Source organism: Leucoraja erinacea, unplaced genomic scaffold (genome assembly GCF_028641065.1).
Source record: "Leucoraja erinacea ecotype New England unplaced genomic scaffold, Leri_hhj_1 Leri_226S, whole genome shotgun sequence".
Taxonomy (NCBI): domain Eukaryota; kingdom Metazoa; phylum Chordata; class Chondrichthyes; order Rajiformes; family Rajidae; genus Leucoraja; species Leucoraja erinaceus.
Genome location: NW_026576127.1, coordinates 23,484 through 46,131, shown reverse-complemented (window position 1 = coordinate 46,131; position 22,648 = coordinate 23,484). Strand labels below are relative to the sequence as shown.

The window sequence follows — 22,648 nt, the reverse complement described above, 5'->3', positions numbered from 1 at the left end:
CTCAAGGAAACTTAATGTTACAGCCCAATTATAACACTTCTGCACAATGTCCTGACACAACTTTCTCCGGTGAAGCACCAGGAATATTTCCTTCAATAAAGTGCCAAAGATAACACGTCTCCAATATTTTCCACAAAGATCGCTCAGATGCCTGAGAGGTTTATTTTCTTCAATGAGTTTCATCCAAGGGGACGGTTGGTCGCGCAGCGGGTAGAGCTGCTGCCTGGCAGCGCCAGAGTCCCGAGTTCCATCCCGCTGTCTGTGTGGAGTCTGCACGTTCTCCCCGTGATCGCGGGGATTCACTCCCGGGTGAGAATAGACACAAAGTGCTGGAGTAAGTCAGAGGGTCAGGCAGCATCTCTGGGGAGAAGGGAATGGGTGACGTTTTGCGGGTCGAGAGCCTTCATCAGACTACTCCTCTTCACCAGAGATGCTGCCTGGCCCGCTGAGTGACTCCAGCACCCTGCATCTATCTCCCACGGTGGTTTGATGAAGGGTCTCGAAATTCCTCATCTCCTCTCCAAAGGTACGACCTTTAATTCTGAGGCTGTGACCTCTGGCCCTAGATTCACATTCACTGTATCCAGGCTTTTCACTAATCGGCAAATTTCAATGAGGTTCCCCCTCGTCCTTCTAAACTCCAGCCAGTACAGGCCGACAAACACTCATAGTGCGTTATCTAACATCCATCAGAAGAAAATACTAACTAGAGAGGAACAGGGGTAGATAGATCAGTTGCACTTCCCACGTGTGTAGGAAGGAACTGCAGATGCTGGTTTACACCGAAGATAGACACAAACTGCTGGAGTAACTCAGCGGGACAGGCAGCATCTCTGGCGAGAAGGAATGGATTATGTTTCGGGTCGAGGTGAAGGGGAAAGAGAAATGAGAGAGGTAGACGGTGATTTAGAAAGGTATATATATGACGTTGGTGTGAATTACTGAGTGTGAATAAGGGTCTCGACCCGAAATGTCACCCCATTCTTCCTGTCCAGAGATGCTGCCTGTCCCGCTGAGTTATTCAAAGTGTCCACTTTCCGTCTCTCCCTGCCTTTCGGTGCCAACACCACCCATCTAGGCCATCCATCCATCTAGATAGGGCTCTTAAAGATAGCGGAGTCAGGGGATATGGGGAGAAGGCATGATCACCCATGATCACATTGAATGGCGGTGCTGGCTCGAAGGGCCGAATGGCCTACTCCTACACCTATTGTCTGTTGTCTCCACCCGACCCCAGCCTTGCACTGATGGTACAAGACGACGGGGTAAAGCACGGCACACCTCTCGGGGTCGAACATTGCCTCTGCAAAGAGTTGTGAATTTATGGAATTCCCTGCCACAGAGGGCAGTGGAGCCCAAGTCACTGGATGGATTTACGAGAGAGTAAAGCCCCTGTCCCACTTCGGAAACCCGAAAGGAAACCTCTGGAGACTTTGCGCCCCACCCAAGGTTTCCGTGCGGTTCCCGGAGGTTGCAGGTGGTTGCTGGAGGTTGCTGGTAGTGGAAGCAGGTAGGGGGACTGACAAAAACCTCCGGGAACAACACGGAAACCTTGGGTGGGGCGCAAAGTCTCCAGAGGTTTCCGTTCAGGTTTCCTAAGTGGGACAGGGGGATTAGATAGAGCTCTAGGGGCTAGTGGAGTCAAGGGGTATGGGGAGAAGGCAGGCACGGGTTATTGATAGGGGACGATCAGCCATGATCACAATGAATGGCGGTGCTGGCTCGAAGGGCCGAATGGCCTTCTCCTGCACCTATTTTCTATGTTTCTACGTTTCTATGGGTCGTGCCGCTGATAATATATATTAATGATCTGGGTGAGGGAATTGAAGGCAATATCTCCAAGTTTGCGGATGACACTAAGCTGGGGGGCAGTGTTAGCTGTGAGGAGGATGCTAGGAGACTGCAAGGTGACTTGGATAGGCTGGGTGAGTGGGCAAATGTTTAGCAGATGCAGTATAATGTGGATAAATGTGAGGTTATCCATTTTGGTGGCAAAAACAGAAAAGCAGACTATTATCTAAATGGTGGCAGATTGGGAAAGGGGGAGATGCAGCGAGACCTGCATCTAGCGTGTCCAACCCCTTAAGAATTTTGTAAAGATGCAGGAAGATTGTTCCCGATGTTGGGGAAGTCCAGGACAAGGGGTCACAGCTTAAGGATAAGGGGGAAATCCTTTAAAACCGAGATGAGAAGAACTTTTTTTCACACAGAGAGTGGTGAATCTCTGGAACTCTCTGCCACAGAGGGTAGTTGAGGCCAGTTCATTGGCTATATTTAAGAGGGAGTTAGATGTGGCCCTTGTGGCTAAGGGGATCAGGGGGTATGGAGAGAAGGCAGGTACGGGATGCTGAGTTGGATGATCAGCCATGATCATATTGAATGGCGGTGCAGGCTCGAAGGGCCGAATGGCCTCTACTCCTGCACCTAATTTCTATGTTTCTATAAAGGCAGCCGTTGAAAGTACGGTTCCGCCAGCCAAAAACAACCGGGCCCGGTGCACTGAGAACCAGGCGAGGGACAACTGAAACAAGAGCCTCCATTGATGGCTGGATTCTTTCTTTCTCTAAACGGGGCCAAGGCATCATCTGTAAAAAATCTGCGCAGGATACACTAGACAGCTGTGAACACACACAGGGCTGTTTGTGGGAACCGGTTCAGAGATGCAATCTAGATTTCTACTTTGAAATGATTCCCAAAGTGTCGAGCTGGCGAAAATTACGGCAGGCTTGTCCCCCTGGAGTCCGGCCTACTGACGATGATACCCCCCCCCCCCCCCCCCCACCCCCCCGACCCTGCAGGTGCAAGGCTGCATCTGATACCTACTATAGGGGATTACTTCAGTTTAGTTTATTGTCACGTGTACCGAGGTACAGTGAAAAGCTTTTTGTTGCAGAGTGAGGGAGAGGGAGGGAGGGGGGATAGGGATGGTGAGGGAGAGAGGCAGAGGGAGAGGAAGGGAGAGAGAGGGAGTGAGGGAGGGGAGGGAGGGAAAGAGGGCAGAGGGAAGAGAGAGGAAGGGAGAGAGATAGGGAGTGAGAGGGAGGGAGAGGGGTGAGGGAATAAGAGGGGAGTGAGGGAGAGAGAGAGCAATGGAGGGAGAGATGGAGAGGGAGGGAGAGAGAGGGAGTGAGAGGGAGGGAGGGAGTGGGAGAGGGAAAGAGGGAGGGAGAGGGAGGGAGAGAGAGGGAGGAGAGGAGATAGAGAGAGGGAGGGAGAGAGAGGGAGTGAGAGGGAGGAGAGGGAGTGGGAGAGGGAAAGAGGGGAGGGAGGGAGAAGGAGAGGGAGAGAGAGGGAGGGGAGGGAGTGAGAGGGAGTGAGAGTGAGGGAGGGAGAGCAAGGGAGGGAGAGAGGGAGAGGGAAAGAGGGAGGGAGAGAGGGAGGGAGTGAGAGTGAGAGCAAGGGAGGGAGAGAGGGAGAGAGAAGGGGAGTTTTGAGGGGGAGGGCCGGTGCAGACATGTAAAGCACCCGTCCTTGGTTGGAAGGCTGCACTGTGTTGGGCCTCTCTGTAACACATCAAACGAGGCCGGCAGCTGTCAAAATGTTCAGAGACTATTCTCAGAACTGGGAGCCGGGACGGACGGGAGGGAGGCCAAGCCAGCGGAGCAGCTTAAATTCCTCCTCACAGCGGCTCGCTTGTAAAAACACTGGGGCCCCGGCAGGCTCAGCTGGAAAGGCAAGCACTTTGGGACACGACCTAAAACCCCCTGCAACCCGCCGCGTTGCCGGGCAGATTAAACAAGGCTGGTAAATGCAGACGCTGCACAATTCAGCCCCCCCCACGATAGAGGGAGGAGAGGACCTCTCCTACTGGTTCCGTGCCAGGCCAACTTGGCGACTCGGCCACTTCTTTGAATTGCTGCTTGGAGGAGAGACAGGAGAGCAACGAGCGGGGCCAAGAAACGATACAGATGTGAAGCATCTGTTTCATGTGCACTGGGTTCGACACCACCTATGGCCAAGACACTAACATAGCCAAGAATTACCCTTCTAGGAAATAGATATTTGGAGGACCAAACCGAGTTACACCGAATAGTGAAAGGGCTTGGATAGAGTGGATGTGGGGAGGATATTTTCACTAATGGGAGAGTCTGGGACCAGAAGTCACGGTCTCAAAATTACAAGACGTTCCTTTAGGAATCTGTACAATTCTTTGTCGCAGAAGACTGTGGAGGCCAAGTCAGCGGATATTTTTAATAGACAATAGGCAATAGGTGCAGGAGTAGGCTATTTGCACCTTCGAGCCAGCACCGCCATTCACTGCGATCATGGCTGATCATCCCCAATCAGTACCCCATGCTGACTCGGACCAATCCTGTTACTGCTATCCAAATGTGCCGTTATTTCATATTTTAGAATTGACTCCAGCATCTTCCCCACCACCGATATCGGGCTAACTGGTCTGTAATTCCCTGTTTTCTCTTTCCCGCCTTTCTTAAAAAGTGGGATAACATTAGCTCCACAGGAACTGATCCTGAATGTATGGAACATTGGAAAATGATCACCAATGCATCCACGATTTCTAGAGCCACTTCCTTAAGTACCCTGGGATGCAGACCATCAGGCCCTGGGGATTTATCAGCCTCAGTCCCATCAGTCTATCCAACACCATTTCCTGCCTAACGTGGATTTCCTTCAGTTCCTCCGTCACCCCAGATCCTCTGGCCACAACTACATCAGGAAGATTGTTTGTGTCCTCCTTAGTGAAGACAGATCCAAAGTACCTGTTCAACTCATCTCCTTGCTCCCCATAATAAATTCACCTTTATCAGTCTTCAAGGGTCCAACTTTGGTCTTAACTAATTTTTTCCTCTTTGCAGACCTAAAGAACCTTTTAGTAACCTGCTTTATATTCTTGGCTAGCTTACCTTCGTACCTCATCTTTTCTCCCCGTATTGTCTTTTTAGTTATCTTCTGTTGCTCTTTAAACATTACCCAATCCTCTTGCTTCCCGCTCATCTTTGCTACGTTGTACTTCTCTTTTATTTTTATACTGTCCCTGACGTCCCTTGTCGCCCCTTTGTCCCCTTGGAATCTTCCTTCCTCCTCGGAATGAACTGATCCTGCACCTTCTGTGTTATTCATAGAAATGCCTGCCATTGTTGTTCCACTGTCATCCCTGCTAGTGTATCTTTCCAGTCAACTTTGGCCAGCTCCTCCCTCATCTCCCCATAGTCCCCTTTGTTCAACTGTAACAGTGAGTCCTCCGATCTACCCTTCTCCCTCTCCAATTGTAGATTAAACCTGGCCATATTATGGTCACTACCTCCTAATGGCTCCTTAACCTCAAGTTCCTTTTGTCAAATCCGGTTCGTTACATACCACTGAATCCAGAATTGCCTTCTCCCTGGTAGGTTCCAATACAAGCTGGTCTAAGAATCCAACACGAAGGCACTACACAAAGTCTCTTTCTTGGGGTCCAGTACCAACCCGATTTTCCCAGTCTACCTGCATGTTGAAATCTCCCATAGCAACCACAGCATTACTTTTACTACATGCCAATTTTAACTCCTGATTCAACTTGCATCCTAGATAGATAGATAGATTCTTGATTAGTACGGGTGTCAGAGGTTATGGGGCAGAAGGCAGGAGAATGGGCCATATCCCCTGACTCCGCTATCTTTAAGAGCCCTATCTAACTCTCTCTTGAAAGTATCCAGAGAACTGGCCTCCACCGCCCTCTGAGGCAGAGCAGAGGCAAAGGAAACTGAAAGTCAGGGAAACAGTGAACATTTGCTGTAAGACCAGAAAGAAATATTAAGGGACTAAATGTTTGAAGTTGTAAAACTGCAACAGTGAAAATGGGCCAGAGAAATAAGAAAGAAAGGTTGATTGGAAGTTCTGGATGGGGACAACAGATGCATTATGAGTGAGTTATTTTAATAACCAATTAATGCAAATGATGATTAGTCAGGCATTGAGAGTTGGTGCCCATTATAAACTGGGCCGAGCCTCTCCGTGCTTGCTCAGCGATGGATATACCCGGCACACAGTGGAGGCTTTCTGCAGGCAGCACTGAACTGCAGTTGAACCTTGTTCCAGAGAAATACATTGCAACGCCAATGCCCTGGAGCACTGTCACGTTGAGTCTCCCGTGGAGGGGAAGTTAGACAGCTCGCACGGGACGAGGGGATTGTGATCGTCGCCGGTCCCTAGCAATGGGGACGGTCAGTGTTGGAGACGCCCAAGGCAAGGAGGCGGCATTTGTGGATATCTTCACACAGAAGTGGATGATCTCAGTGTTCAGCCACATGTTGGTGTGAGAGGGGGAGAGGGGGAGAGAGAGAAGGAGAGAGGATACAGAGATAGAGAGATAGAGATGGAGAGACAGAGCAAGAGGGAAGGGTTTAGAGATAGAGAGAGAGAAGGATATAGAGATAGAGAGAGAGAGAAAGAGAGAGGATAGAGATAGAGAGACAGGAGAGGATACAGAGATAGAGATGGAGAGAGAGAGAGATAGAGAAGGGTTTAGAGATAGAGATAGAGAGAGGGAGATAGAGAGAGAGAGAGAGGATAGAGATAGATAGAGAGAGAGAGAGAGAGAAGGATATAGAGATAGACATGTAGAAAGAGAGATATAGAGAAAGGGTAGAAAGAGAGATATATATAGAGAGAGAGATGGAGAGACAGATAGACATGTAGAAAGAGAGATACAGAGATACTGAATATATCTCTATCTATATATAGAGAAAATATATATAGAGAAAGAGACAGAGGGAGATATATAGAGATAGATAGAGAGAGAGAGATAGAGATAGAGAGAGATAGGGAGAGAAAAGGAGAGAAAGCGATAGAGATAAGGAGAGAAAGGTATGGAGCGAGAAAGAGATAGACAAAGAAAGATAGAAAAAGAAAGAGAGAGAGATATAAAGAAATAGGAAGAGACAAAGAAAAAGATAGAGAGAAATAGAGAAAGTGTTAAAGAGAGAGACAGACAGAGAGATAGAGGCTTCTATTGAACTGGATTCTATATGATACTAGACCAAGTGCAGACCCGTTGGGTCTGTTCCCCCAACGTGCAGTTGGGGGGGGGGGGGGGGGTAGGCGGCATGCAGCATCACACACACTAACTCCAGCAGGGGCAGCAGAGAGAATGGGGAATGTTGTAAAAACATTAATATCTCTGTCAATTTTCATCGACGGGAAAGATTCTCGGCACACATGCGGCGGAGGGGGGCTCTGAGCGAGGTGGCCAAAAATGACGGCTGTAGGTGGCGCCGTACTCTCGGAAACCGCAGCACAGGAAGCCAAAACCGGACAAGAACAGAGTTTTAGTAATATATAGATAAAGAATCCAAGACGAGCAGTGAATGTGGCGAGGTTATGGGACTAGACCATCACATCCTGGCGGTAGTCTGAAGGTTTGCCTGACAACTCTAGCCTTGTTATCCCGGTATTACTGCAGCAGTGGCATCTAGCAGACAATGTGGAAAGTTGCAGATATGTGGCCGCATTATTGAAACATAGACAATAGGTGCAGGAGTAGAGGCCATTCGGCCCTTCGAGCCTGCACCGCCATTCAATATGATCATGGCTGATCATCCAACTCAATATCCTGTACCTGCCTTCTCTCCATACCCCCTGATCCCTTTAGCCACAAGGGCCACATCTAACTCCCTCTTAAATATAGCCAATGAACTGTGGCCTCAACTACCTATTAGGGACGACAGATGGCGCAATGGGCTAAGTGTTCGGCTGGCGACCGGAAGGTAGCCGGTTCGAATCCCGCTTGGAGTGCATACTGTCGTTGTGTCCTTGGGGCAAGACACTTCACCCACCTTTGCCTGTGTGTAAATGTAATGTAATTATGTGAAGCACTTTGGGGTCAATGCAAGTTGACTAAAAATGTGCTATATAAATAAGATTATTATTATATATTATTATTATAAATCCAATCGGGCTCATTGCTGAGTTCACTAACTACATCCACATGGTCATACAACGTGCCATGGGGTGGAGCTGAACCACCACCAATCTGCTCACTCTACGATCACTCACGTCGAGAACTCATTACAGCGGCATGGTGGCGCAGCGGCAGAGTCGCTGCCCCACAGCGCCAGACACCCGGGTTCAGTCCTGACCACGGGTGCTGCCTGTACCTTCTCCCCGTGACCTGCGTGGGTTTTCTCTGGGTGCTCCGGTTTCCTCCCACACTCCAAAGACCTGCGGGTTTGCCGGCTAATTGGCTTCGGTAAAAATTGTAAACTGGCCCTGCTGTGTGTAGGATGGTGTTAGTGTGGTCAGCGAGGTTGCGGTGGGCCGAATGGCCTGTTTCCGCACTGTAGCCTCTAAAGTCTAAACTGATCACAACTTTGTCTCAAACATCATTTTCTCGACTTCAATCTCCCCTCTCTCCCCTCAATCTCCAGTGTGTCCAGGGAAGACCATTCATGTCTGTCCAACCTCTCCTTGTAGACACTAAAAGCTGGAGTAACTCAGCGGGTCAGACAGCATCTCTGGAGACAAGCAATAGGTGACGTTTCGGGCCGAGACCCTTCTTTAGTCTGGAGAAGTCTTGAGTACCTGCTCACATTTCAGTCGCTATGCAGCTGCCGACCAAACCTGCCAAGTTGGGTCCACCGAGGGGGATACAGCGCGGAATCAGGCCCTTCGGCCCACCGAGTCTGTGCCGACCAGCACATTAACACTATCCCACACACACTACGCACAATTTACACATGCACCGAGCCAATTAACCTACAAACCTGCACGTCTTTGGAGTGTGGGAGGAAACCGAAGATCTCGGAGAAAACCCACGCAGGTCACGGGGAGAACGTACAAACCCCCGTACAGACAGCGCCCGTAGTCGGTATCGAACCCGGGTCTCCGGCGCTGCATTCTCTGTAAGGCAGCAACTCTACCGCTGTGCTATCGTGACCTCCCATGAAGTTCATAACTTTCTTGCAGTTTCATTTTTCGGAATGGACAAACCCCCCCCCCCCCCCCCAGCTCAGTTTCAGTAATTAGTGGGCAGTGATACTATCGCCATGAAATGTGAGGTATTTGGTGAGGATATGTCAGCATGCGGTTGAAATCCCACAATTGAGGCGTTACAATTCTTCACGGTTCTCATCGCCTTGAGACAGTCTTCCTGCTGCCCAGCCAGGCTTCAGCTCGGGCTGTGTGGTCCCGCTAGACCACGAGACGACTCTAACCATCGCCACAGATTCCCGCTCCACGGCAGCGCCAGCTCAAACGTCCGTCGGGTTCAAGTCAATAGACAATAGGTGCAGGAGTAGACCATTCGGCCCTTCGAGCCAGCACCGCCATTCAATGTGATCACGGCTGATCACCCCCAATCAGTACCCCGTACCTGCCTTCTCCCCATATCCCCTGACTCCGCTATCTTTAATAGCCCTGTCTGGTTAGCAAGCAACAAAAGCTTTTCACTGTACCTCGGTACACGTGGCAATAAACTAAACTGAAGCGACCAGCCATCCCGTACACTAATGCTACCCAACACACACTAGGGACAATTTCCATTTATCGAGCCAATTAAGCAACAAGCCGGCACGTTTTTGAAGTGTGGGAGGAAATCAAAGATCTCAGAGAAAACCCACGTACAAACTCCGCACAGACAGCGCTGGCAGTCAGGGTCGAACACGGGTCTCTGGCGCTGTGAGGCAGCAACTCTACCGCTGCGACACTGTGCCGCCCACTGGAGTTCCTCCAGCACTTTGTGTTCTGCTCAAGATTCCAGCGCCTGCAGTTGCTTGTGTCTTCATAACAGCCTCACCCGCCTCTCGTCATACATTCTCCCACTGTCCTAATCTGAGGAAAGACATTCTTGCCATAGAGGGAGTACAGAGAAGGTTCACCAGACTGATTCCTGGGATGTCAGGACTTTCATATGAAGAAAGACTGGATAGACTCGGCTTGTACTCGCTAGAATTTAGAAGATTGAGGGGGGATCTTATAGAAACTTACAACATTCTTAAGGGGTTGGACAGGCTAGATGCAGGAAGATTGTTCCCGGTGTTGGGGAAGTCCAGAACAAGGGGTCACATTTTGAGGATAAGGGGGAAATCTTTTAGGACCGAGATGGGGAAAACATTTTTCACACAGAGAGTGGTGAATCTGTGGAATTCTCTGCCACAGAAGGTAGTTGAGGCCAGTTCATTGGCTATATTTAAGAGGGAGTTAGATGTGGCCCTTGTGGCTAAAGGGATCAGGGGGTATGGAGAGAAGGCAGGTACGGGATGCTGAGTTGGATAATCAGGCATGATCATATTGAATGTCGGTGCAGGCTCGAAGGGCTGAATGGCCTACTCCTGCACCTATTGCCTATGTTTCTATGTTTTCTATGTTTCTATTCCAAAACCTATTTGATCTCTGCGCTCAAGTAATCAAAAGGAGAGGGGAGAGTGAGGTTTAAGAAGAGGATCAGTCTCTATCTGGTGAGAGAGGTTTGTATCAGCTGGATTTATCGTGACAGGGACAAGATTTAGTAGGATGATCAGCCATTATCACATTGAATGGCGGTGCTGGCTCGAAGGGCCAAATGGCCTACTCCTGCCTGATATAATCACTGTCTTACCATTTCTTCTGGAACATCTCCAGGCCGATCATTATACAGACGGTGGTTTCTCGAAATCTTCGGTATTCACGGTGCCACCTCTGAAACAAAACCAAAACACGAGTGCGTTGCGTTACATTCTGTTGCCTCCTGCAACTTCCCTTAAGTCGATTCACCAATAAACGTTGTACCAGGCTGGGGCTGGGGTCGGCGCCACGGGGACATCCGGAGAGGTCAGCGCGGCGGTCGATGATGGCGCTGACCGAGGGACGAGGACGGACCACGTGGAAGTGAGGACGCCGCTGCCCGGGAATAAAGGAGGATCCGGTGTGGGGGGGGTCTGCCGTGAGGGAGGGGGGTAGAACAAAGGGGGTCCTGGTGCGGGGGGGGGGGGGGGGGGGAATTTGTAACTTTGTCAATGCCCTTTATGTGGTGACTGTTTGTATACCTAGGGTATGCAAATGAAGAATTTGTTACTGTGACTTGACAATAATTCAGTACTATCTAAATGGCGTCGTTGGGAAAAGGGGAAGTACAACGGGATCTGGGGGTCCTTGTACATCAGTCTATGAAAGTAACCATGCAGACAGTGAAGAAAGCGAATGGCATGTTCGCCTTTATAACAAGTGGAATTTAATATAGGAGCAAAGAGGTCCTTCTGTAGTTGTACAGAGCCCTAGTGAGACCACACCTGGAGTATTGCGTACAGTTTTGGTCTCCAAATCCGTGGAAGGACATTATTGCCATAGAGGGAGTGCAGAGAAGGTTCACCAGACTGATTCCTGAGATGTCAGGACTGTCTTATGAAGAAAGACTGGATAGACTTGGTTTATACTCTCTAGAATTTAGGAGATTGAGAGGGGATCTTATAGAAACTTACAAAATTCTTAAGGGGTTGGACAGGCTAGATGCAGGAAGATTGCTCCCGATGTTGGGGAAGTCCAGGATAAGGAGTCACAGCTTAAGGATAAGGGGGAAATCCTTTAAAACTGAGATGAGAAGAACTTTTTTCACACAGAGAGTGGTGAATCTCTGGAACTCTCTGCCGCAGAGGGTAGTCGAGGCCAGTTCATTGGCTATATTTAAGAGGGAGTTAAGAGGGATCAGAGGGTATGGAGAGACGGCAGGTACGGGATACTGAGTTGGATGATGAGCCATGATCATATTGAATGGCGGTGCAGGCTCGAAGGGCCGAATGGCCTACTCCTGCACCTAATTTCTATGTTTCTAATTGGCCGACAAACCTGCACGTCCATGGAATGCGGGAGGAAACCGGAGCGCCCGGAGAAAACCCACGCGGTCACAATTAATGGCGTCTATTTTCTATACGATAATTAACTTTCAATCCACACCAACACACTGACCTCGTACTCCTCCATGTTGACTTCCTTAGGTTTGATTAACTCGAGTTTGGCCCGGGCAATTTTCATCACACTGCGGCATCTGGAACAGATCAATCACGGAATGGATAAGTCTCAAAATCAAAACGGCAAAATCAAAGTTACATACACTTCTGCCTCAAAGATATCACAAAGCAGCTCGCTGTCATGCAGGTGAACATGGTAAATATTATAGAAACATAGAGAATAGGTGCATTCGGCCCTTCGAGCCAGCACCGCCATTCATCGTGATCACGGCTGATCGTCCCCAATCAATAACCCGTGCCTGCCTTCTCCCCATATCCCTTGATTCCACCAGCCCCTAGAGCTCTATCAAACTCTCTCTTAAATCCATCCAGTGATTTGGCCTCCACTGCCCTCTGTGGCAGGGAATTCCACAAATTCACAACTCTCTGGGTGAAAAAGTTTTTTCTCACCTCAGTCTTAAATGGCCTCCCTTTTATTCTGAGACTGTGTGGCCCCTGGTTCGGGACTCGGGGATATGGGGAGAAGGCAGGAACGGGGTACTGATTGGGGATGATCAGCCATGATCACATTGAATGGCGGTGCTGGCTCGAAGGGCTGAATGGTCTACTCCTGCACCTATTAGCTATTGTCTATTCACTACTCACGACCATACAGGCGACACCTCAGCGACAGCCTATCCTAAGTGGGACAGGCCCGTAACTCAGCAGTGGCATCGCTGGAGAGAAGGAATGAGTGAATCCATCTGAAGAAGGGTCTCGACCCAAAATGTCATCCATTACTCCATGGTAAATATTATGTTTTATTTCGAGATGGGTGGTCAAGTTGGATGATCAGCCATGATCATATTGAATGGCGGTGCAGGCTCGAAGGGCCGAATGGCCTACTTCTGCACCTATATTCTACGTTTCCATGAGATAAAGCATATAAGCAGGCCTTTTGGCCCACGTCGACCAGCGATCATCCCGTATACTAGTTCTAACCGACACACACTTGGGCCAATTTACAGAAGCCAATTAACCTACAAATTAACCTGCACGTCTTTGGAATGTGGGAGGAAACCGGAGCACCCGGAGAAAAACCACGTGGTCACGGGGAGAACGTGCAAACTCCACATAGTCAGCATCCGTAGTCAGCATCGATCCTGGGTGGTTGGAGCAGCGAGGCAACAACTCTACCGCTGCGCCACCATGACTTCACCGACAATGATCTGTACGTTCTCCCCATGGGGTTTTCTCCGGGTGCTCCGGTTTCCTCCCGCACTCCAAAGACGTGACGATTTGTGGGGTAATTGGCTTCTGTAAATTGTTCCTAGTCTCATTTAGTTCAGTTTATTGTCACGTGTATCGAGGTACAGTGAAAAGAATAGGATGTGGGCGATAGTGCTAGTGTACGGGGGCGATCGCTGGTCGAGGTGGGCCTGTCAAGGGGTTGCTCAGTCTAGATGCAGGAAAATGGTTCCCGATGTTGGGGGAGTCCAGGGCAAGGGGTCACACAGTTTAAGGATAAAGGGGATATCCTTTAGGACCGAGATGAGGAAAAGATTTTTCACGCAGAGAGTGGTGAATCTCTGGAATTCTCTGCCACAGAAGGTAGTTGAGGCCACAGTTCATTGGCTATATTTAAGAGGGAGTTAGATGTGGCCCTTGTCAGGCAGACGGTACAGATCTACAAGGACAAGGACAAATAGACTAAAAAACAGTTTTTACCCCACTGCTATAAAAGCTCTAAATGTAGCCGCCAAGGAACGCAGGGGCGATACAGACTAAGGGACTGTGGTAACTGTGGAATCGACAGAAGGATGGAGGGTTGGGTGTGTATGCCTGCTTTGTTCGTGATATTTATTTAGTTGTTTATCTTTATTATTTTAAATTGTATGTATCGCTAGCTTTTAGAAATGTTTGAATGCTGCACTGACTGGCTGACATTTTAAATTTCGTTGTACATGGTTCATGTTACAATGACAATAAAGAAACTATTCTATTCTATTCTATTCTTGTGGCTAAAGGGATCAGGGGGTATGGAGAGAAGGCAGGTACGGGATACTGAGTTGGATGATCAGCCATGATCGTATTGAATGGCGGTGCAGGCTCGAAGGGCCGAATGGCCTCTACTCCTGCACCTAATTTCTATGTTTCTATGTTTCCGCGCTGTACCTCTGGAAAAAAAAACCACCCTTTAAAAAAAATACCTTTCATCAAACGTGAGGTTCCGATCAGCAAACTGCTCGAGCAGCGTCCTCTCTATGATCTTCTTCGGCGCTTCATTGTGGAGCAGGTAAACCACCACGTGCTTTAGCCGGTTGTCGTTGTCCAGGGTGGTGTCCTCCTGTGCCAGTCTGACCAGGCGCGAATACTCCGCTGTAAATGCCTGCAGGCAGAGGAAATACATGCGTTCAGAACGTCACAGTCACAGAGACACAGACACAGTCACAGAGACACAGTCACAACAGTCACAGAGACACAGTCACAGAGACACAGTCACAGAGACACAGTCACAGTCACAGAGACACAGTCACAGTCACAGAGACACAGTCACAGAGACACAGTCACAGAGACAGAGACAGTCACAGAGACACAGTCACATAGACACAGAGACAGAGACACAGAGACACAGACACAGAGACACAGTCACAGAGACACAGTCACAGAGACACAGACACAGAGACACAGAGACACAGAGACACAGACACAGAGACACAGTCACAGAGACACAGTCACAGAGACACAGACACAGAGACACAGACACAGAGACACAGTCAGAGACACAGTCACAGAGACACACAGTCACAGAGACACAGAGACACAGTCACAGAGACACAGTCACAGAGACACAGTCACAGAGACACAGTCACAGAGACACAGTCACAGAGACAGAGACACAGAGACACAGTCACAGAGACACAGTCACAGAGACACAGTCACAGAGACACAGTCACAGAGACACAGAGACAGTCACAGACACACAGTCACAGAGACACAGACACAGAGACACAGAGACACAGAGACACAGTCACAGAGACACAGACACACAGAGACACAGTCACAGAGACACAGTCACAGAGACACAGTCACAGAGACACAGTCAGAGACACAGAGACACAGTCACAGAGACACAGTCACAGAGACACAGAGACACAGAGACACAGAGACACAGCCACAGAGACACAGTCACAGAGACACAGAGTCACAGAGACACAGAGACACAGTCACAGAGACACAGTCACAGAGACACAGTCACAGAGACACAGTCACAGAGACACAGTCACAGACACACAGACACAGAGACACACAGAGACAGTCACAGAGACACAGACACAGAGACACAGTCACAGAGACACAGTCACAGAGACACAGTCACAGAGACACAGTCACAGAGACACAGTCACACAGACAGAGACACAGTCACAGAGACACAGACACACAGTCACAGAGACACAGTCACACAGAGACACAGAGACACAGTCACAGAGACACAGAGACACACAGAGACAGAGACACAGAGACACAGTCACAGAGACACAGACACAGAGACACAGTCACAGAGACACAGTCACAGAGACACAGTCACAGAGAATCAGAGTCACAGAGACACAGTCACAGAGACACAGTCACACAGAAGAGACACAGTCACAGAGACACAGACACACAGTCACAGAGACAGTCAGAGACACAGAGACACAGTCACAGAGACACAGAGACAGTCAGAGAGACAGAGACACAGAGACACAGTCACAGAGACACAGTCACAGAGACACAGACACAGAGACACAGTCACACAGTCACAGAGACACAGTCACAGAGACACAGAGACAGAGTCACAGAGACACAGTCACAGAGACACAGAGACACAGACACAGACACACAGTCACAGAGACACAGACACAGAGACACAGTCACAGAGACACAGAATCACAGAGACAGAGACAGAGACAGACACAGACAACAGAGACACAGTCACAGAGACACAGTCACAGAGACACAGTCACAGAGACACAGAGACACAGTCACAGAGACACAGTCACAGAGACACAGAGACACAGACACAGTCACAGAGACACAGTCACAGAGACACAGAGACACAGAGACACAGAGACACACAGTCACAGAGACACAGAGACAGAGACACAGAGACACAGAGACACAGTCACAGAGACACAGACACAGAGACACAGAGACACAGTCACAGAGACACAGTCACAGACACACAGAGACACACACAGACACACAGTCACAGAGACACAGACACAGAGACACAGTCACAGAGACACAGTCACAGACACAGAGACAGAGACACAGTCACAGAGACACAGTCACAGACACAGAGACACAGTCACAGAGACACAGACACAGAGACACAGACACAGAGACACAGTCACACAGAGACACAGACACAGAGACACAGACAGAGACACAGAGACACAGTCACAGAGACACAGTCACAGACACAGAGACAGAGTCACAGAGACACAGTCACAGAGACACAGAGACACAGTCACAGAGACACAGTCACAGAGACACAGTCACAGAGACACAGTCACAGAGACACACAGAGACACAGTCACAGAGACACACAGAGACACAGTCACAGAGACACAGTCACAGAGACACACAGAGACACAGTCACAGAGACACAGTCACAGTCACAGAGACACAGTCACAGTCACAGAGACACAGTCACAGAGACACAGTCACAGTCACAGAGACACAGTCACAGAGACACAGTCACAGAGACACAGTCACAGAGACACAGTCACAGAGACACAGAGTCACAGAGACACAGTGTCACAGTGATACAGAGAGACACAGACACAAAGTCACACAGTCACGGAGACATAGAGTAACAGGGTCACAGTCACAGAATCACACAGTGTGGAAACAGGCCCTTCGGCCCAGCTTGCCCATGCCGGCCAACCCATATCCCTCTAAACCTGTCATACCCATGTGCCTATCTAAATGTTTCTTAAACGTTGGGATAGTCCCAGCCTCAACTATCTCCTCTGGCAGCTTGTTCCATACACCCACCATCCTTAGTGTGGAAAAGTTACCCCTCAGATTCCTATTAAATCTTCCCCCCCCTCTCACCTCAAACCTATGTCCACTGGTTCTCGATTCACCTACTCTTGGCAAGAGACTCTGTGTATCTACCCGATCTATTCCTCTCGTGGTTTTGTACACCTCTATAAGATCACCCCCTCATCCTCCTGCGCTCCAGGTGCTGGTTTTACACAAAAGGGCACAGAGTGCTGGAGTAACTCAGCAGGTCAGGCAGCATCTGTGGAGAAACATGGATAGGTGACGTTTCACAGAGTGCTGGAGTAACTCAGCGGGTCAGGCAGCATCTGTGGAGAACATGGATAGGTGACGTTTCACAGAGTGCTGGAGTAACTCAGCGGGTCAGGCAGCATCTGTGGAGAACATGGATAGGTGACGTTTCACAGAGCGCTGGAGTAACTCAGCGGGTCAGGCAGCATCTGTGGAGAACATGGATAGGTGACGTTTCACAGAGTGCTGGAGTAACTCAGCGGGTCAGGCAGCATCTAAGGCGCTAAGGAAATAGGCAACGTTTTGGGCCGAAACCCGTAAGGGTTTCGGCCCAAAACGTTGCCTATTTCCAGAAGGATTTCGGCCCGAAACGTTGCCTATTTCCTTAGCTCCATAGATGCTGCTGCACCATAACTCAGTGGGTCAGGCAGCATCTGTGGAGAACATGGATAGGTGACGTTTCACAGAGTGCTGGAGTAACTCAGCGGGTCAGGCAGCATCTCTGGAGAACATGGATATAGGTGACATTTCTGGTCGAAATCTATCTTCAGACTGATTGAAGCTAGGTCAATCAGTCTGAGGAAGATCCTGACCCAAAAGGTCACCTAACCAGAACTGATGTCCTGTCTGACTTGCTGAGTTACTCTAGAACATGTAAACATGCAGGTACAGCAGGCAGTGATGAAAGCTAATGGCATGTTGGCCTTTATAACAAGAGGAGTTGAGTATAGGAGCAAAGAGGTCCTTCTGCAGTTGTATAAGGCCCTAGTGAGACCACACCTGGAGTATTGTGTGCAGTTTTGGTCCCCTAATTTGAGGAAGGGACATTCTTGCTATTGAGGGAGTGCAGCGTAGGTTCACAAAGTTAATTCCCGGGATGGCGGGACTGTCATATGATGAAAGAATGGAGCGGCTGGGCTCTGGCATTTAGAAGGATGAGAGGGAATGACACAGAAACATATACAATTATTAAGGGATTGAACACGCTAGAGGCAAGAAACATATTCCCAGTGTTGGGGGAGTCCAGAACCAGGGGCCACACAGTTTAAGAATAAGGGGTAGACCATTTACAACTGAGATGAGGGAAAACGTTTTCACCCAGAGAGTTGTGAATCTGTGGAACTCTCCGCCTCAGATGGCAGTGGAGGCCGATCCACTGGATGTATTCAAATGAGAGTTCGATAGAGCTCTTAGGGCTAGCGGAATCAAGGGATATGGGGAGAAGGCAGGAACGGGATACTGATTGTGGATGATCAGTGATGATCACATTGAATGGCGGTGCTGGCTCGAATGCTGCCTGCTGCACCGATTTTCTACGTTTCTATGTTAAATTAATCCTTCCTCAGTTAGGCTCAGGGAGTAGATCGGGTTAGAGTGCAGATAAGATTAGGGAGCCAGACATCTCTTTGAATTCCTAACTCCGCACTTGAGACACGCTACACAAAAGCTAAAGTACTGTTACTGACTAGTTGGGTTTAGTGGCCAGTTTATCTTGTAGGTGTAAGCTTTGAATGAATCATTTAACAGCAGATTTAGGGAGTTTGGAGATATAATTGAGATGGGGGGGGGAGATTTGAAGGGGTCTGAACAATATGGTTACTCAAAATGATAATAAATGTTTATCAGAGCAGGCAGGTTGGGCTGCCGTGCTTGAATTATGCTGTACACTTCGAGTGACCTGTACGCTGGTAACTTGGACGCACAAACCATCCTCTCTTCCATTCAGTCTGAAGAAGGGTCTTGACCCGAAACTTTGCCCGTTCCTCCTCTCCAGAGACGCTGCCTGTCGCGCTGAGTTACTCCAGCGTTTTGTGTCTCCCTTTCAGTGACTCGATTTCCACCTCAGGCTGCCTCGACAAAGCCACCGGCACGATCGTCCCGGCCACTCCCTCTTCTCCCCTCTCCCGCCGGGCAAAAGGCACAGAAGTGTGACAACGCACACCTCCAGATTCAGGGACAGTTTCTTCCCAGCTGTTATCGGGCAAGTGAACCACCCCTACCACCAACTAGAGAGCGGTCCTTCTCTCTACCGCATTGGTCACCCTCGGACTATTTACCTTGCACTAAACGTTATTCCCTTTATCCTGTATCTGTACGCAGTGAATGGCAGAGAGGATGAGGAAGTGGGATAACATTGAACTGGTGTGAATGGGTGATCGATGGTCGGCGTGGAGCCATGGAGTGATACAGGGTGGAAACAATCCCAACCAACCAACATGTCCCAGCTACACTAGTCCCACCCGCCCGCATTTGGCCCACATCCCGCCAAACCTGTCCCATCCATGTCTAACTGTTCCTTAAACTTTGGGATAGTCCCTTCCACAACGACCACAGCGAATGGTATGTTAGCTTTCATAGCAAAAGGATTTGAGTATAGGAGCAGGGAGGTTCTACTGCAGTTGTACAGGGTCTTGGTGAGACCACACCTGGAGTATTGCGTGCAGTTTTGGTCTCCAAATCTGAGGAAGGACATTATTGCCATAGAGGGAGTGCAGAGAAGGTTCACCAGACTGATTCCTGGGATGTCAGGACTGTCTTATGAAGAAAGACTGGATAGACTTGGTTTATACTCTCTAGAATTTAGGAGATTGAGAGGGGATCTATAGAAACTTACAAAATTCTTAAGGGGTTGGACAGGATAGATGCAGGAAGATTGTTCCCGATGTTGGGGAAGTCCAGGACAAGGGGTCACAGCTTAAGGATAAGGGGGAAATCCTTTAAAACCGAGATGAGAAGAACATTTTTCACACAGAGAGTGGTGAATCTCTGGAACTCTCTGCCACAGAGGGTAGTCGAGGCCAGTTCATTGGCTATATTTATGAGGGAGTTAGGTGTGGCCCTTGTGGCTAAGGGGATCAGAGGGTATGGAGAGAAGGCAGGTACGGGATACTAAGTTGGATGATCAGCTATGATCATATTGAATGGCGGCGCAGGCTCGAAGGGCCGAATGGCCTCTACTCCTGCACCTAATTTCTATGTTTCTATGACCTCCTCCAGCAGCTTGTCCCATACACCCACCACCCTTTGTGTGAAAGAGTTGCCCCTCAGGTTCCTATTAAATCTTTTCCACTTCACCTTAAACCCTTTGTCCTCAAATTCACCTACTCTGGGCAAGAGAATGTGCATCTGCCCAATCTATTCCTCGCATGACTTCCGTGGGCCGAAGGGCCTGTTTCCATGCTGTATCTTTAAACTAAAACAAACCTGCTCTCTATCTTTTACAGTCTGACAAATGATGTTCAGCCGTAAACATTCATTCTCTTTCTCTTTCCACAGATATTGCCTTACCCGGGTATAAGGTCACGTGATAGGGGCAGAATTAGGCAACTCGGCCCATCAAGTCTACTCCGCCATTCAATCATGGCCGATCTATCTCTCCCTGCTAACTCCATTCTCCTGCCTTCTCCCCGTAACCCCTGGCACCTGTACTAATCAAGAACCTATCAATCTCTGCCTTGAAAATATCCGCTGACTTGTGGCCTCCACAGCCGTCTGTGGCAAAGAATTCCCGGGATGGCGGGACTGTCATATGCTGAGAGAATGGAGCAGCTGGGCTTGTACACTCTGGAGTTTAGAAGGATGAGAGGATATATCATTGAAACATATAAGATTGTTAAGAGCTTGGACAAGCTAAAGGCAGGAAACATGTTCCCGATGTTGGGGGAGTCCAGAACCAGGGGCCACACAGTTTAAGAATAAGGAGTAAGCCATTTAGAACGGAGACGAGGAAACATTTTTTTCTCACAGAGAGTGGTGAGTCTGTGAAATTCTCTGCCTCAGAGGGCGGTGGAGGCAGATTCTCTGGATGCTTTCAAGAGAGAGCTAGATAGGGCTCTTAAAAATAGCGGAGTCAGGGGATATGGGGAGAAGGCAGGAACGGGGTACTGATTAGGGATGATCAGCCATGATCACATTGAATGGCGGTGCTGGCTCGAAGGGCCGAATGTCCTACTCCTGCACCTATTGCCTATTGATTCCACAGATTCACCACCCTCTGACTAAAGAAATTCCTCCTCATCTCCTTCCCAAAGGAACGTCCTTTAATTCTGAGGCTGCGGCCTCTGGTCCCGGACTCTCCCACTAGGGGAGACATTCTCTCCACATCCACTCAGTGTCTGAAGCATTTTGTTATTTTGATGCCCAGTCAACTTTTGCCTGCCTCTTAGAATCAAAGACCTTCAGTCAAACATCCATCAAGGGCAGTTATTAATCAACGTCTCCTGGATGGGACCCCAGATTGGTTTAGTTTGTCGGCGTATAGAGGTGTATATTCTTGGATTTCAGTTTAAATACATCCTGTTTTGACAGGATTGAAGTCTGCTGGCATAGACGTGTGCCTGGAAACAAAAATGACTTTTCAACTGAATCTGATAGAAGTCTGAGCAAGGGAGCCACCAGTTATGAAGGCCCAAGTGGATGCATGCATGCATAATGTATTTCGGAAGGTTCAGAATTTTATAGCAAGCAAGGGCTTCGTTGGAAGAGGCAGAGGAAGGAACTGCAGATGCTGGTTTACAGCGAAGATAAGACACAAAGACGCCGGAGTAACTCAGCGGGACAGGCAGCTTCTATGGAAAAACAAAAGGAATAGGTGACGTTTCAGGTCGAGGCCCTTCTGCGGACCCGATAATTCTTTCTCTCCGGAGATAGAAACATAGAAATTAGGTGCAGGAGTAGGCCATTCGGCCCTTCGAGCCTGCACCGCCATTCAATATGATCATGGCTGATCATCCAACTCAGTATCCCGTACCTGCCTTCTCTCCATACCCCCTGATCCCCTTTAGCCACAAGGGCCACATCTAACTCCCTCTTAAATATAGCCAATGAACTGTGGCCTCAACTACCCTCTGTGGCAGAGAGTTCCAGAGATTCACCACTCTCTGTGTGAAAAAAGTTCTTCTCATCTCGGTTTTAAAGGAGTTCCCCCTTATCCTTAAGCTGTGACCCCTTGTCCTGGACTTCCCCAACATCGGGAACAATCTTCCTGCATCTAGCCTGTTCAACCCCTTAAGAATGCCGCCTGTCTTCGCACCTTACCCCTCCTTATCTCCGTGACTCCCTCTCCCCTGACCCTCGGTCCTGAAGAAGGATCCCGACCCGAAACTTCACCCGTTCCTGCTCTCCAGAGATGCCGCCTGTCCCGCTGAGTTACTCCAGCAATGTGTGTCTATCTTCGGTGTAAACCAGCATCTGCAGTCCTTTCCAACACATTTTCTCAAACCAGGGTTTAGTTCAGAGATACAGCATGGGCACAGGCCATTCGGCCCACAGAGTGTATGCCGACCATACATCAATCATTCCACACTAGCGCCACACACTCCCTGTAATAGACAATAGACAATAGGTGCAGGAGTAGGCCATTCGGCCCTTCGAGCCAGCACCGCCATTCAATGTGATCATGGCCGATCATCCCCAATCAGTACCCCGTTCCTGCCTTCTCCCCATATCCCCTGACTGCTATCTGTTAGAGCCCCATCTAGCTCTCTCTTGACTGCAAATTAAATTGG

General features: G+C 49.1%; 1 protein-coding gene across 1 annotated transcript in view; it reads right to left on the bottom strand.

Moving 5' to 3' along the window:
* LOC129716394 (ubiquitin carboxyl-terminal hydrolase 25-like) overlaps positions 1 to 22,648 on the bottom strand; it is a gene marked incomplete at its 5' end in the record, with an annotated part of 53,624 nt that overhangs the window by 8,752 nt on the left and 22,224 nt on the right. Inside the window, 3 exons of the mRNA XM_055666269.1 lie at positions 10,535 to 10,614; positions 11,878 to 11,956; positions 14,069 to 14,247. Of these exons, the coding sequence (XP_055522244.1) occupies positions 10,535 to 10,614; positions 11,878 to 11,956; positions 14,069 to 14,247 (338 nt within the window). The remainder of the gene's footprint in view (positions 1 to 10,534; positions 10,615 to 11,877; positions 11,957 to 14,068; positions 14,248 to 22,648) is intronic.